This window comes from Oryctolagus cuniculus, chromosome 1, assembly GCF_964237555.1.
Source record: "Oryctolagus cuniculus chromosome 1, mOryCun1.1, whole genome shotgun sequence".
NCBI lineage: Eukaryota > Metazoa > Chordata > Mammalia > Lagomorpha > Leporidae > Oryctolagus > Oryctolagus cuniculus.
This window is the reverse complement of record NC_091432.1, coordinates 3,806,097-3,821,736: the sequence shown is the minus strand read 5'-3', so window position 1 is coordinate 3,821,736 and position 15,640 is coordinate 3,806,097. Positions and strand designations below refer to the sequence as shown.

The following is a 15,640-nucleotide window of genomic DNA, read 5'->3' as shown; positions in this document are numbered from 1 at the left end:
GCACCTGAACCATGTCCATGTCTGGACGTCCACTTAGAGTACTCTTCACTACACTTCTTCCTTCCTACCACAGACGTGTATCAGTTACCATGTAGATAACAGGCAGAGTTAGACAGTGAGGGAGGAGACAGAGAGAAAGGTCTTCCTTCCGTTGGTTCACCCCCCAAATGGCTGCCGCAGCCGGCGTGCTGTGCCGATCCAAAGCCAGGAACCAGGTGCTTCCTCCTGGTCTCCATGCAGGTGCAGGGCCCAAGCACTTGGGCCATCCTCCACTGCCTTCCTGGGCCACAGCAGAGAGCTGGACTGGAAGAAGAGCAACCGGGACAGAATCCGGCGCCCCGACTGGGACTAGAACCCGGGGTGCCAGCGCCACAGGCAGAGGATTAGCCTAGTGAGTCGCAGTGCCGGCCAAACTGGAAAATCTTAAGAAGCCATGTCCATCTCTCAGGGCCTATCACTGTCCATTTCTGTGCTAGGATTCTAATAACGAATAAAACCTCAGCAGCTGGGTGAGTCTGTCTTCAATCCCTTAGGTCAAGGAAATGCATCGAGGGAGCTCCCTGTGTGCCCAGCTCCCGTCCAGGCCAAGCCGTATGGACACAGATGCAGAGAGGCCGTGGTCTCTGCCTGCACACAGCCTCCAGTTCTGATGACAAAACCTCAGCACCTGAGAGGTTGTGGTCTCTGCCTGCACACAGCCTCCAGTTCTGACGACAAACCTCAGCACCTGAGAGGTTGTGGTCTCTGCCTGCACACAGCCTCCAGTTCTGACGACAAACCTCAGCACCTGAGAGGTTGTGGTCTCTGCCTGCACACAGCCTCCAGTTCTGACGACAAACCTCAGCACCTGAGAGGTTGTGGTCTCTGCCTGCACACAGCCTCCAGTTCTGACGACAAACCTCAGCACCTGAGAGGTTGTGGTCTCTGCCTGCACACAGCCTCCAGTTCTGACGACAAACCTCAGCACCTGAGAGGTTGTGGTCTCTGCCTGCACACAGCCTCCAGTTCTGACGACAAACCTCAGCACCTGAGAGGTTGTGGTCTCTGCCTGCACACAGCCTCCAGTTCTGACGACAAACCTCAGCACCTGAGAGGTTGTGGTTTCCGCCCTTAAGTTGCTTATGCTCTTACTAGGAAACCCAAATAGGCATAAAGGACCAAGCTACCAAAGCAGACGCAGACAGACTATTACGGTAGCAAGGTGCAGGCCATCGGGTCAGGGCGTCTGGTCACCCGGCCACTTGCTGGGAACCCGGTATCCGTGTTCCGGGAGAACTCGATTTGCATCTGGAGAGAAAGTTGCAGCTACCGAACACGAGACCACACTGGGGGCGAGACTCCGAGTGCCACTCCAGAACGTTCTGTAGTGCACACACCTGGGCTCCTCCCTCTGGGCTGGGCTAACGCCACTCTCCAGTCTAGGGGCCATCTTCTACTGCTTTCCCAGGCCACAACAGAGAGCTGGATCGGAAGTGGAGCAGCCGGGGCTCAAACCGGCACCCAATACGGGATGCCTGCACTGCAGACGGTGGCTTTACCTGCTACACAACAGCGCCAGCCCCATGATCTGGAGATTTTTAAAAGGTTATTTCAAAATGTAAATCAAGGAAATTGGCAGATGGAAAGCATCACAAGTATAGAAATGTGCACTTGGTAAGAAAGAGTTTTTTGAATAAAGGACAAGGTTTCTAAGAATGACTTTATCCTGATGGCTAGTTTACTCTAGACTGAATGGAAATGATGGAATGTTTCAGGTCAATTGAAGAGGGTGTGTGGAAGTCACAGAAGGTTATGAAAGAAAGACATTTTTGGAAAAATAAGCTATGAATCTATTTCTCTTTGACATAGAATTAGAATCTGATCCTCTGTTAAAGCAATGAGTCACAGTGATCTGTTATGTTCTCTCAATGTATCTGTTAGGGCCTATCCTTTAAAGAGCTCAGTTCTTATTATTAAGAGTTATGATTTGTTTAAATAGATGCTTATTCTAAAACATTTGAATAACCACCTTGTAACAGTGATCAAATCAGGTCTACGTTATGTCATCATGTTAAGGGAGCTTATTTTAACCAGATATTTTAAGCCTTCTTGGCATCCTTGACAGGCATTCAAAAAAATCCATAATTTGGACTTTGAAATTTCCAGTAAATTTGGACTTTTATTTTTCTAGTTCGGGCCCAACCAGAAATATCACAGGATATATGTCTCTCATCTTGTAGAGACACCAACTAATCAGGCTATTTGGATTATGCTAGGAGTACTGTTAAGATGTGAAGTGGTAATAAATTTTAAGCTTTGATAATATAAAATGCTACTGATACAAATGTCTGAAAGCTAAGTCTAATGACCTGGTGTTACTAGACGTGATGGTTTTCTTAATGAGAAAGGCCCAGTGGCCTAAAAGGGTTAAAATGTTCAAATGTTCTGTAAAACCCTACAGTAAGCAAGTGCCTCATGTTGATTAATGAGTTTAAGGTTTTAAACATGACTATTTAGAGTCATCCACGGTTCTGTACAGGTTCTGATGGACTTTTTTCAGCCACTTCCATTGTATTCAGTACTTTGGGATGGCTCTGTAAACAAATGAAGCCAATAGTGCACTACAGGTTCCAACTGAAAGAAAGTATGGTTAATTCCGCTTACTAGGAGCAGACAGTAATCTGAATCAATTGGTAATTAAAAAAAATAGTTAAAGAGTTTAAGAAGCTATTACTGAAACTACTTTATTATTCTATCTTGTATGTTATGTTACATATGTGCACATATTGTATGTCTACATGGGAAAATTTATTAAAAACTCTGTTTCAATTGGCTTATAGATAAAAGATTGCTCATAAATTTAAACTGCAAAAATTAATCAAAGATATATTTTGATTCATGTGACCTGAATCTCTGTATCAGATGTTTTAAATCTGTTGGTAGAAAGAAACTAAAAATGTTTTTATATGTTTGTGCTTGAATTTGCTGGTTAAACAAGCTACACCACGTTAGATATTTAAGAGATGTTTCCAAATACATGTATTCTTAAAAATTATAGAAGGCATTGGCTCTTCCGGTGAATGTTATCCTAAGTTGTTACCTAATGGTTGAAGTCGCTTGCTAAGTTTTCATTTGATACTGCTATTGTCAGTGAGCGACCTGGGACTTGCTCCCTCGTTCCTCTCTTCCAAGCACGACTTTTCCCTTCATTTCTCTATTCTCTTCGAGGTGCGAAATGACTATGCTGAATGAAGGACTCTAGGACACACAAGTTGATCTTTAGACCTTATAAAAGGGATGGCTAACATTTTCTGTAATAGCATAGCCGAAAGGAGAGCTTAAATTACAACTTCACAGCTAGATTTACTTCGCCATGGGCACAGTACACAGGCAGAACCTCCCTTTCAGATCAAACAAAGGGAGAGAAAGTTTTAAAGTGAGGACATGGCTTTCCTCAAAGGCATTGTCTACCTCAGAATAAACCACTCGGGGCCGGCACTGTGGTGTAGCGGGTGAAGCCTCCACTTGAACGCCATGGGCGCCGCTGCTCCACTTCCCATCCAGCTCTCTGCTGTGGCCTGGGACAGCAGTGGAGGGTGGCCTAGGTCCTCGGGCCCCTGCACCCACATGGGAGACCAGGAGGAAGCTCCTGGCCCCTGGCTTTGGACTGGCGTAACTCAAGGCCATTGCGGCCAATTGGGGAGTAAACCAGTGGATGGAAGACCTCTCTCTCTCTCTCTCTCTCTCTCTCTGCCTCTCCTTCTCTCTCTCTATAACTCTGGCTTTCAAATAAATAAATAAATCTTTAAAAAAAAAAAAAAAAAGACCAGAACATGCCTGTGACTGCAGACTTCTAGTTTAGGCCACTGAAGATTAGAGATGGGACTTGAGCACCCCCTGGACTTGCATCCTTCGGTCTGCTTTAAAAAAAAAAAAAAAAAGGAGGAAAGGAAAACCAGGCATCGGAAGCAACGTAAAGGTAGGTGGCAGGCCTATGACAGGTGGCTCTGTGCAGTGCTCTGCCCTCAAGGAGACCCAACAGGCCAGGCCACTGCAGTGGTTTTCGACATGGAAATCTAGGGCTTCAGCAGAAGGCAGCTTATAAAGAGCCCTGGCAGCTCTGCCAGCCAAGACTGGATCACTGGACATGGACCTGCCCTGGAGCCGAAGGACCCCTAGGTCAGAGCCACAGACCTCGCTGGCTCTCAGCTGAAAAGCCCTTCACCAGCGGGGAGGTGATGGCCGAGTAGGCTCAGCAACACAGCAGGCAGAGCTGTAGACTTCCTGTTGGAGATGCCACCTGCCTTCACCCGGCCAGCTCCCCTCCCAGGCCAGCTCGGTAACGGAAGTCAACCGGTGCCTTCCCCGGAGGTTCTCACTTCCCCAAGTGCTGCTACAGGGGTAGACTCGGTCCCCGCCCAGGAGGCAGCGGCTTGAGACACCGCCCATGCCAGCAGAGTACCTCGGCGCCCCATGCCGGCAGGAAGCAGCTATAGGACAGATCACCGCCCCTCTACCCGTCCTGGACATTTGGGGCTGATGTGATCCCGTACAGCTCCTGCTTTGTAAAAAACAAAAGGGGGGAATGTCAGTAAAATGGCACAGTCTTATCTGTGGCGCAATCTACACCCCAACACCACCCTAGGCTCTAGCCCCCGCCGCCCCTGCTGGAAGCCAGGTGGCCCCAGGGCCCAACCACCGGTGCCAAGCTCCACCCCCACCCTAATGGGATTCGCTGCTCCTGCTTCCCTGCCCGCCCCCTCAACGTTTTGACCATTCCTGAACAGGTGACTTGCTCCATCTCATGATCTCTCACTCTCGCCCTCTCCCCCGTCTCCTGATCTCTCTCGCTCTCTCCCTGTCTCTCGCTCTCTCCCTCTCCCCCGTCTCCTGATCTCTCTCCCTCTCTCCCCGTCTCTGGATCTCTCTCGCTCTCGCCCTCTCCCCCTGTCTCTGGATCTCTCTCCCTCTCTCCCCCTGTCTCTGGATATCTCTCCCTCTCCCCCTGTCTCTGGATCTCTCTCCCTCTCCCCCTGTCTCTGGATCTCTCTCGCTCTCTCCCTCTCTCCCCCTGTCTCTGGATCTCTCTCCCTCTCCCCCTGTCTCTGGATCTCTCTCGCTCTCTCCCTCTCTCCCCCTGTCTCTGGATCTCTCTCCCTCTCCCCCTGTCTCTGGATCTCTCTCGCTCTCTCCCTCTCTCCCCCGTCTCTGGATCTCTCTCCCTCTCTCCCCCGTCTCTCGCTCTCTCCCTCTCCCCCTGTCTCTGGATCTCTCTTACACTCTGCTTCTCCCTCTTTTCCTTCTTCGCCCCTTGCCTTGGGTCTGTCGGGTGCCCCCAGTAAGCCCTCCCCCTTACTCCAGTGTTCTGTGTGCTTCGGGGCGCCCTGCACGCTGCCCCCCGGGCAGAGGTCCGGGGCAGCGCCACTTTCAAGGAGCAGCCCCCTCCCTCAGCGCCTCCCCCTCGCTGGGGCTCCTACACTAGGGCGTGGACCAGGGGACAAGGAGCTGGGACAAGGCCCCGCCTCACCCGGCTGGGGACTCTGAGGACCCAACTCTTCCCCCCGGAGCCTTGGGGATGTGCTGGGACGTGGAGCTGGCGCCATTCCGGACTGAGAAGGGGCCCTTTGGGTCCCGGCCCGTGCCCCGCTCTGCAGCCCCTACCGCCGCCGAGCTGCGGCCCGCTGACCCGGTCCCAGGGCCGGCTGACCCGGTCCCGGGCCGGCTGTGCGCGGCCTTCTAGCTCATTCTCAACCGGTCTGCGAGCTGCGGCGGCGCGGCCTCTGCTCGAAGACTTATCGCTTGATTGTCACCGAGTTCCAGGGTGGCCCTGCCCGGACCCGCCAGAGCAAAGTGACCGAAAGGAACCAGTGCGAGCCGGGCAGCCGCCAGCGCCTAAGCCATGCCGGGCACGAGGTCCACGCCGGCCAGGCCGACGTGACCGGGCCAGGCTGAACACCGGGCACTCACGGGCCCAGCCTCTAGTCCGGGGAGGAGGGGACGCAAACGCTCCGCAGACCCGGGCTCGCACCGGAAGGAGCCCTGGGAACCGGCCCCGGCGTCCCGACCTCGGACCCGGGCCCGCGGGGCACCCCTGGGCGGCCTCGGCTCCCCGCGGGCCGGTCACGCGAGACGGCAGCTCCGGCGGGAGCCCCGGGCCCCACGCCCTCACCGCGCGGCGCTCGGGGGCCTCGGGACGCGGGCCGGGCTCCGCTGTCCCGCAGAGGACATCTGCGACTGCCCCGGGGACCTTCAGGCCCGCGCCGGCCGCCGGACCCGAGCCGAGCTCCGGGCTCGCGAGTTCTCCTCAGACGGCCGCGGCGGGGCGGCCCCGTGCAGCGCGGAGGGGCGGGGCCGGGGCGGAGCCTGCGGGAGGGGCGGGGCCGGGGCGGGGCCTGCGGGAGGGGCCTCGGGTGAGTGAGGCGGAGTCCGCAGGCGGGGCCTCGGGTGAGTGAGGCGGGGTCCGTAGGCGGTTGGGGTCTGCGAAGGGGGCGGGGCCGCGGGTGCACGGGGCCTGGGGCTCCTGCTGGCCTGGGCAGCAGCACTCAGGGCTCAGCCTATGGCAGATCGGGCTCAGGCAGGGGCCCCGAGGCAGCAGCAGGCGCGCGCCTCGGGTGACAGAGGGCCAGGGGCTGGCACCTGCACATCCCAACCTTGTACGCCCTTCTGCCCTTGGTGCCCGAGCTTGTGAATGGGCACCTGAGCACGCCCAGCTCCTGGTCAAACACAAACAAGCCCAGGGGCTGGTGCGGCGGCCTCCTAGGTAAGCCTCCGCTGCGGCGCCGGCATCGCATATGGGTGTCCAGCTCTCTGCTGTGGCCTGGGAAAGCAGTGGAGGATGGCCCCAGTCCTTGGGCCCCTGCACCCACGTGGGAGACCCGGAAGAAGCTCCTGGCTCCTGGCGTTGGATCTGCTCACCTCCGGGCCTTTCCACCATCTGGGGAGTGAACCAGCAGATGGAAGACCTCTCTCTCTCTCTGCCTCTCTGTAACTCTACCTTTCAAATACAATAATTTAAAACAAACAAGACTACCTTGGTGCAATGCTTGAAATCCACTCCTCCTTTAGCCATACGGATTTCCCTCCAGCTTTTTGAAGACCCTGCCACCCTCTCAGTCCAAATACAACTAAATCCTCAGCCTCTGTGTGAGGGTGAGCGAAACCCATCTCTCATAGACCCAGAGGCCAACAGCTGTTCCCACTTTGTAATCGAGAGAGAACAGCTTAGCATGATGGCCCAACCTGCCTGGGAGCCCAGCCAGAGCACAGAGTTCCAGGGACAGCAGAGGGGCTCAGAGCTCACCCTAGTCCTACGTGCAGCTTGGGCAAAATAAAACACTGGTTTTCTAATCGCAAGGGTGAGTAACAGGGGCTGCTGAGCTGTGGGGGGCAGAGTTCAAACGACCCCCAGGCTCTCACCGGTTGTCAGCTCTGGGCTGCAAGGACACGCATTCGAGCGGCACGGCCAGCACGTGCTTGCTAGACCTAAGAGCGGACCCGGAAGGGCGCTCTGCACTGAATTCTTGCTGTGGGGATGCTCCCGCCGCGGGCCACAGCCGAGCCACCACACCCGACCTGAAACGCAGCCCACCCCGTGGTCGAGGTCCAGCCCCGTGGGGCAGGAACACACGGGCCCCACTTCCTCCTCCGCAGGGCGGGGCCCACGGAAAGCACGCCCAGCGCCCACTTCAGGTGACAGCCGGACGCCCCCCTCACGGATGTACCTGACACGGACCCCACAGAAACCCTGAGCTCCCGAGCCCAGCCCTCCCGCTGCCTCGTCAGCCTTCCCTGCGGGGCCCCGTCTGTTCATGGCTGGATGACCGCTCGTGACTGCTGAGTGCGGGCAGGCCCGAGCTGCCTGCTTTGCGTCCACAAGACGCAGGACGCAGCCAGAGCCCACGTGAGCAGCCTCAGGCCCTGAGACACCGGCCCGCGGGGCTGGACCTTCCTTCATTCCCCATCAGCCACTGCTTTCTTCTTAAGAAAATGACTGACTGACTGACTGACTGTCGGAGGAGCAGAGATCTCGCATCGGCTTCGGGGAGGCACCAGGCCCCCGCGCACATCCATCTGTGATCGCCAGGCCGGTCAGCATCAAGCCTCGAGCCCTGTACCCGCTGTCCCTTGGCGCTCTGGCGCTGCACCGGGGGCCAACGTGGCTCAGCCTGGTCACCGAGCTCAAACCCTCTGTAGATCAGCCTCCGTCCGGGGCCAGTGACTCCTCCCCACCCCCGCCCGCGGTCCCCCAGACCACTAAGACAAACTCCTGGGAGGCCTGTCCCGCCGCCACCGCCAGGACTGGGACTCTGCTGCATGGCAGCGCCTGGACCAGGGGGAAGACGTGGGCTCCTGCTCTCGTTCAGCACGTCTACCGAGTGTCGACCGAGCGCCAACCCCGTGCCAGGCGCCGTCCCACGAATGCGGAAGTCCACGGCAGTCAATGCAGGAGCCTAGCGACAGCACGCCGCCTGCCCCGACACCTTGCCCGTCTGGGTCTCTCAGGCTGTCCAAGTGCCCCTGCGGCACCTGGCCGCGCGACCCCGTAGGAGGATATCGAGACAGACAGACGAAGGCTGTGGTGGGCAGGACTGCTTTACTAATGGTGACCCACGTCCGCACTGTGCATCTCAGATGTAAATGGTATGTACAGGCCACGGACAGACCGGGGCAGGATTCCAGTCACGGCTGCGTTAAGGCTGCGGCTGCGTCCTTACACCCTCCAGCTGTACAACAGGAACGCGTTCTGCTGCCTCTGACGGAGCAGAACACGGCACGGACGACCGCACAGATGAACATCACACTGGAAACACGGAGAACCGAGAGGGAAGCACTAGCACGTCTACACCCCAGTGCACGCGGGGCCGAGGGTGACACACGGGGCCGGGGAGGCGCCTCCTTCACGGGGCTCCTGGCTCTCATGGCTGCCGCTCCGCCCCATCAGGGCTTCCCGCTCTGCTGCTTCTGCTTAGCTGCCCTCTGGGGCTGCTCTTCTCAGTTCCTGCTGGTAGGAGGACAAGACCTGCGCCCAGCGAGGAGGCAGTTCCCGTCACACAGCGAACATCAACGGGCCTGCCTGCCTTCTCCCGCGAGCGTCTTCCTTCAATGGCTCCGACAGCTCGGCCCTGGCAGAGGGGCACAGAAATACTGCGCGCCTGGAGGCCGCGGGGCTGCACCTGCACCGCAGGGAGGTGACTCAGGGCGCGCAGCTCACGCGCAGGCAGACGCTCTCGTGGAGGGCTGGTGCCTGGAGGACGCGCCGCGTCCGCCCCGCACCCGTCACGGCCACACGCGGCTCTGCCACAGCACGGCCCAGCGCCCTGTGTCCACTGCTCCCGCTCCTTGGAAAGGAGAGGGGGCTTCCCTCCGACCAGGTGGGATGAGAAAGTGAACCACTGGCCACGGTGTGGTTGCCCTTCCCTGGCCCAGCCTCGTGGCCAGCGTCTTGTCCTCTTGACCGTGGTGTGGAGAGGCAGTGACCGTGAGCACCGTCGTATTGACTCGTCAGTGGCTTCTCCAGACAGCTCAGCGGCCATCACATCCCTGCCTGTCCCCCCTGCGGCTCGGGGAGCACGGGAAGCCCGTCCAGTGGCCCCAGCAGCGCCGGCCCGGAGGGCTCTGCTCTTTCTAGGCGTGGGGAGGTCGTGGCAAATGCTTCGCAGAGTGACCCACACTCAAAGTCGAGGGGAGCGACCCACCCCCGATGCCAGCCCGAGGCCTCCCCAGGGAAGTCACCCAGCGGCCCTTCCATGCAGGGCAGTTCATTCTAAGGCACTGCGTTTGGAGGACAAGCGAGCGAGGTCAAGGGCACTAGAGCCGCGGCCTGGGGGGGACACAGCCTGGAACAGACCAGGCAGCAGCTCTGGTGACAACCGCCTGGCTCCAGAGTGCGGCGTGTCCGGTTCGTGCGTCCGTGTGTTAGCGTGAGTTCCCCGCTGCGACCTGAACACCCTTTCCTTTGACAAAAGCAGTGCCCGCTGCCTGGATGCCGTGGCGGGCTCGCGTCACCTCTGTGGTCGCCGTCCCCATGTCCAGTGTGCGTGCAGTGCCGGGACGCCACAGGCTGCCGCCTCCCTGCCCGGGCGCATGCCCGGGAGCAGGGCTGCAGCCACGCGGTGGCGCCTGCCGTCTAGGGAAACAAGCGACAGCTCCTCTCTGGAGGAGACGGGGTTTTCTAGGAGCACTGAGCCGTCCTGGACGGGGGCAGGGTCGAGACCTAAGTTTCGCTTGGCCGTACCACAGGGCCCGCGCTGCCTCCCCGCTCAGGGACTCGGCTACTTCCTGGAGTTGGACCTGAGCCCGAACAAGGCGATGATGTCCATCATTGCCTGCTTCACGTGCCTCCCAAAGCGGTGAGAATCCTGCGACAGAAAACGAGACTCGTGAAACGCGGGCCCCCAGCGTTTCAAGTCCTTGTACGTGGAATCTGACAAGGAGTTCAATTAAAAACGTCTTGTTGCCAACTTTTTAAGCTGTGGTTGGTGCCTACTCATCAACTTAGACATTTTGGAGAAATACAGGAATGATAGAAACCGCAGTTTAAATTCTTTAATTATATTTAGAAGTTTAACTGAAAAGTGGAGTGTGGGGAGCAACTCGGACTAGACTAAGTTACTGGAATTAAGACTTATTCTATGCATCTGCTCTCCCACAATATGGCGCTGAGAAGGGAGTAACAGCTTCTACACAGCTGCCTCCAGTTCAACCAATAAACAGCAGGACCTGCTCCTGATTGGAGGAGAGCAGCGTGCTCGGCGTGTGGGTAGCAGAGTTGGGATTGGCGGAAGAGGACTATAAAGGAGGAGAGAGACAACATGCACCAGGAACATCTAAGAGGAACATCTATCTGAAGAACACCTGTGCAGCCCCCGAGAGAGCCGGCCGGCGGTGTGCCGCTCCCCCGCGGAAGTGGGGAAAGTGGCAGGGGGAGCCGCCCTTCCACGGAGGTGGAAGGACAGCAGCCAACCCGGGAAGGGCCGAGCAGACAAAAGAACAGCGCAGAGTTCTGTGTTGTTCCTCCACGAAGAGGGGGAGCAACAGTGGAGGACAGAGTTTTCATCTGTTGTTTGATTCCTTCAGACTCATGAGCTAGGACTTCACTCTGGTTCTCCTGTGTGTGGCAGGGACCCAAGTACTTGAGCCATCTCCTGCTGCCTCCTGGGAGTACATTAACAGGAAGCTGGACTAGGACAGCAGAGCCAGGACGTGGACCCAGCGGTGCAGCCTCCCAACAAGGTTGACCCATTGCACCGATGGCACCCTGCGCAAGACCACAGTGTGTGTCGAGTGGGGTGTTTGCATCTGAGGCTTCTCCCAAGGTCATAAATGCATCAAGTGAACCCTGAGCAAACGAGTGCCAGTTCTGTTGTCTGCAGTGACTTAGCATGCCTGGCAGGCGGAGCACAGTGTGGGAAGGAGACTACGAACCAGGACTGAACGTGCGAGTAGGAGCCCACAGCTGCACCCACCCAGGCCCCAGGATCCCGGTCCACGGCGCACGTCAACCTCCTGGTGTGTGCACACTATTCCTGGTCCACATTCCAAGTGTTGTAGATTTTGAAAGTTCCAATGCAGCCCACCATTAAGATTTAGAACCACTGCCTCCAGCAAACATCAATATGTTAAACCAAATAAGGTCTGTTTCATTAAGAGATGAAGAGAATTTTTAAACTCATGTATTGGTAAGGGAATAGACAACTGAATTAAAAATTTCTGTCAAATGAAAGATGTGCTCCTGTCGCTCCCCCTCTTCGTGGAGGAACGACACAGGACCCTGCGCTGTTCTTTTGTCTGCTCGGCCCTCCCCGGGTCTGCTGCTGGTTCTTCCCGGGTTGGCTACCGACCCTTCCACCTCCGTGGAAGGGCGGTTCCCCCTGCCACTTTCCCCACTTCCGCGGGGGAGCGGCACACCGCCGGCCGGCTCTCTCGGGGGCTGCACAGGTGTTCCTTCAGATAGATGTTCCCCTTAGATGTTCCTGGTGCATGTTGTCTCTCTCCTCCTTTATAGTCCTCTTCCACCAATCCCAACTCTGCTACCCACACGCCGAGCACGCTGCTCTCCTCCAATCAGGAGCAGGTCCTGCTGTTTATTGGTTGAACTGGAGGCAGCTGAGTAGAAGCTGTTTCCTCCTCTCCCAGCGCCATATTGTGGGAGAGCAGATGCATAGAATAAGTCTTAATTCCAGTAACTTAGTCTAGTCCGAGTTGCTCCCCACATGCTCCCTTAAAAAGAAAAAGGAAAAGTAACCCTTCTTTAGAAAAAGGAACTTCTTCGCCTACTTACCGTCTCGGGGCTGGAGAACTTGGAGGAAATATGGAAACTGATGAGGTTCTCTCCCACGATAATGTACGACACACCATAGCCGTCATCCGCAACCTACAGAACCATCAAGGTTAAGTTATTGTTGGTAAACGACATGATGTGAAAAAGGGACTTCCTGATACTCTACACACAAGACTCCCATTGACGTCTGTACAGTCCGTATGGACGGCTGCGTCACGGTGCACCAACAGGTACGGGGCCCTTGAAGCCAAGGCCGGCCTGCAGTGGGACGACGGGTGTGGCTCGTCTGTGAACACTGACACCCAGGGCACTTACCGGTCCGAAGCCCCCTCCGCTGGACACGTACTCCGGGTTCTTGTTGAAGTCAAACAGCCCCACGTGTTGCAGAGGCGTCTGGCTTGTTGACAGCCTCCATGGCTCAGCCAACACCTGGTCAAGTGGGAAACAACGCTGAAGGACACTTTCACTAGGGAGGGCGAGAAAAGGCCCAGCTGGTCCTGTGACTGCTGCAGACCCTTGCGGGCCTCACTGGCTGAGGGCAGAGCCCTGCAGAGGCTGTGAGGTGGGGAGGGCATTGGCCTTGGTGGGCTCAACACCAACAAGCACCAGCTGAGACAGGGAAGGAGGCAGATAAGCCGTTCAGCAGGGCAGGGAGGTGGCTGTTGTTTTCAGGGATCGTCCAGGTCATTATGCAAATTAAATGCTGTAAACATAAAATTAAGTAAATTATACTAAAAATAGCATGATAAACACCCAGGGCACACCACTTCTTATTTTCACACTTCTGTACAAAGAGCTCGAGTTTAGAGGTATCTGTTGAATCAGGGGCTGAGCCTGCCAGCACACACCTCCAGGGACTGACGACAAGCGGCGCCCGCGCTGCAGACGCACGTCCCGCCCCGCAGCCCACACACCCGTTTCCAGGCGCCAGGCGGCAGGCCTGCACTCGTGCTAAGCCCACCAGTGGACGAGGGAGCCGCCCCGGGAAGCGGCCTCACCTCCTTCAGGAACGGGGACTCGACCGCGAGGTACTTGGACACCACGTAGAGGCAGAAGAGGTGCCGGTCGATCCCGGCGCCGGTCATGGCGAGGCGGTACAGGTGCTGGTGCTTCTCAGACGCCAGCCTGAACAGGCGGAGCCTCTGTTCCACCTGCGCGGCAAAGGGGGCCCGCACAGTCAGCCAGGCCACGTGGCCGACGTTCCTGGGGAAGGGGGCAGGTGCTTGCTGGGCAGGGGTGCAGGCACCTGGGGCCTCCTGACGTCACACAGGGGGTGGCTGCCCCGGCCCAGACTGGCGCCTGCAGTGGGGGGGGGGGGGGTCTCCACACAGAGGGGCAGGTCTCTGGGGAAGCACGCCGGGGTCGCTGTGTGCCGGCTGGCCCCACGTCAGTTCACCCGACACACACACGGTCACACAGCGGGTGGCAGAGCGCACGCTGCCCCGGCTCCCGGTCTGCACGCGGAGTTCTGTCCTCTCGCTCACGACCGCGTCACCCTGGGCCGTGACCGCCCCTGCGGAGAGGTCTGGCCCAGGAGGCTCCTAGAGCTGGGCTTCCGGGCCTCTGAAATCCGCCCTGAGTGGCTGCTCCAGGTTCTCCGGGCTCGGTGCTGGAATCGCACCAGGGTGCGCGGTGCCCTCAGGGGCGGTCTGTGGCCGCCTGCCCCGTGCCCACCTGCTCCTCAAGGCTGTCTTTGGAAAGCCACACCAGAGCCACCAGCCACGACACTGCTGACCTCTTCCAGAGGAACGGGGAGCCTCTCCTGACCAGAGTGCCCCACGGAAGAGACCCTGCCCGGGCTGGGGTCGGGGGCCCAGGCACGAGCGGACCTCTGCCACGTACTAGGGGCGTGGCCAGCAGTCCGCCGGCCTTACTCTGAGTCTGTTTCTTCCTGCATGAACAGGAGGCGATAACACGTCACAGGCTGGCGCTGGGATTTCAACAGGCAGCGTGCAGAAGCCCCTCGCCCGAGCCTGGCACCCACGGCCCCGCGGTGGCAACAGCCTGCCGAGGCCAGGAGGAAGGCTGCTGCGTGAGCCACTCTTCCTCACCCTCACGCCGACCGCTCCACTGCTCTGCTTCTTCTTCTTCTTTTTTTTTTTTTTTTTTATATATTATATTTATTTGTTTGAAAGGTAGCGTAATGGAGAGAGGAGGGAAAGAGGAGTGAGGGGAGAGACAGAGACAGAGAGAGAGAGAGCAAGATCTACCATCTGCTTATTCACTTCCCAAATGGCCACAAGAGCAGGCCCTGGGCCAGGAGCCAGGAACTCCGTCCGGGTCTCCCACATGGGTGCGGGGCCCAAGCACCTGGGCCGTCCTCCACTGCTTTCCCAGGTGCACTAGCAGGGAGCTGATTTGGAGTGGAGCAGCTGGGTTTGAACCAGGGCTCCTTCGGGATGCAGTGTTCACCTGCCATGCCACAATGCTGGCCCCCAGCGCCACTCCGCTATAGCATCTGCCTGCTGTCCCTCTGCCCACATGTTGTGTCTGATTCTATTGTAAAGACTTTCAGGAAACACAATCTGATTTCCAGAAGCATAGTATACAACACTGATCTCTCGTTTCTTAAAAATAGTTATTTAAAGACTGAGGGACAGAGGGAGTGAGAAGGACAGCAAAAGAAATCTTCCATCTGCTGCTTTACTCCCCAAATGCCTGCAAAAGCTGGAGTTTGGTCAGGCTGAAGCCAGGAGCCTGGAACTCCACACATGTCCCTTACTTAGGGATAAGGCACCCAAATACTCGGGCCATCATCCACTGCACCCCAGGCCTATCTGCAGGAAGCTAGATTGGGAGCGGAGCAGCTGAGCCTCGAACACTGATACGTGCGTCCCGTTAACAGCTTACCCTGCTTTGCAAGAATGCCTGCCTGTGCTACACTGATCTCTGTCCTGTCCCCCTGTGTTACACTGATCTCTGTCCTGTCCCCCTGTGTTACACTGATGTCTGTCCTGTCCCCCTGTGTTACACTGACCTCTGTCCTGTCCCCCTGTGTTACACTGACCTCTCCTGTCCCTCCTGTGTTACACTGACCTCTCCTGTCCCTCCTGTGTTACACTGATGTCTGTCCTGTCCCCCTGTGTTACACTGACGTCTGTCCTGTCCCCCTGTGTTACACTGATCTCTCCTGTCCCCCTGTGTTACACTGATCTCTGTCCTGTCCCCCTGTGTTACACTGACGTCTGTCCTGTCCCCCTGTGTTACACTGACGTCTGTCCTGTCCCCCTGTGTTACACTGACCTCTGTCCTGTCCCCCTGTGTTACACTGATGTCTGTCCTGTCCCTCCTGTGTCACACTGATGTCTGTCCTGTCCCCCTGTGTTACACTGACGTCTGTCCTGTCCCCCTGTGTTACACTGATCTCTGTCCTGTCCCTCC

At 57.3% G+C, this 15,640-nt stretch overlaps 2 protein-coding genes across 13 annotated transcripts in view; both read right to left on the bottom strand.

Moving 5' to 3' along the window:
- Positions 1 to 6,296, bottom strand: part of LOC100350716 (carnitine O-palmitoyltransferase 1, liver isoform) — a 91,018-nt gene extending 84,722 nt beyond the window's left edge. The window contains exons 1-3 of one of the 5 annotated variants that reach the window (XM_070064389.1): positions 6,149 to 6,296; positions 4,442 to 4,537; positions 3,817 to 3,899 (exon numbers count right to left, since the gene is read on the bottom strand). The gene's annotated coding sequence lies outside the window, so the exon portion shown is untranslated. Of the gene's footprint in view, positions 1 to 3,816; positions 3,900 to 4,441; positions 4,541 to 6,148 lie in introns of those variants that run through there. The other 4 variants (XM_070064439.1, XM_051827873.2, XM_070064407.1 and 1 more) reach the window with 4 other exon arrangements.
- A 2,259-nt stretch (positions 6,297 to 8,555) lies between these two features.
- The window catches only part of LOC103346593 (carnitine O-palmitoyltransferase 1, liver isoform), an 87,197-nt gene continuing 80,112 nt past the window's right edge, over positions 8,556 to 15,640 (bottom strand). For all 8 annotated transcript variants that reach the window (XM_070064023.1, XM_070064052.1, XM_070064107.1 and 5 more), the window contains 4 exons: positions 13,258 to 13,410; positions 12,575 to 12,688; positions 12,260 to 12,352; positions 8,556 to 10,337 (listed from right to left, as the gene is read on the bottom strand). In XM_070064023.1, coding sequence (XP_069920124.1) covers positions 10,251 to 10,337; positions 12,260 to 12,352; positions 12,575 to 12,688; positions 13,258 to 13,410 — 447 coding nt within the window. In that variant the 3' untranslated portion in view covers positions 8,556 to 10,250. The remainder of the gene's footprint in view (positions 10,338 to 12,259; positions 12,353 to 12,574; positions 12,689 to 13,257; positions 13,411 to 15,640) is intronic.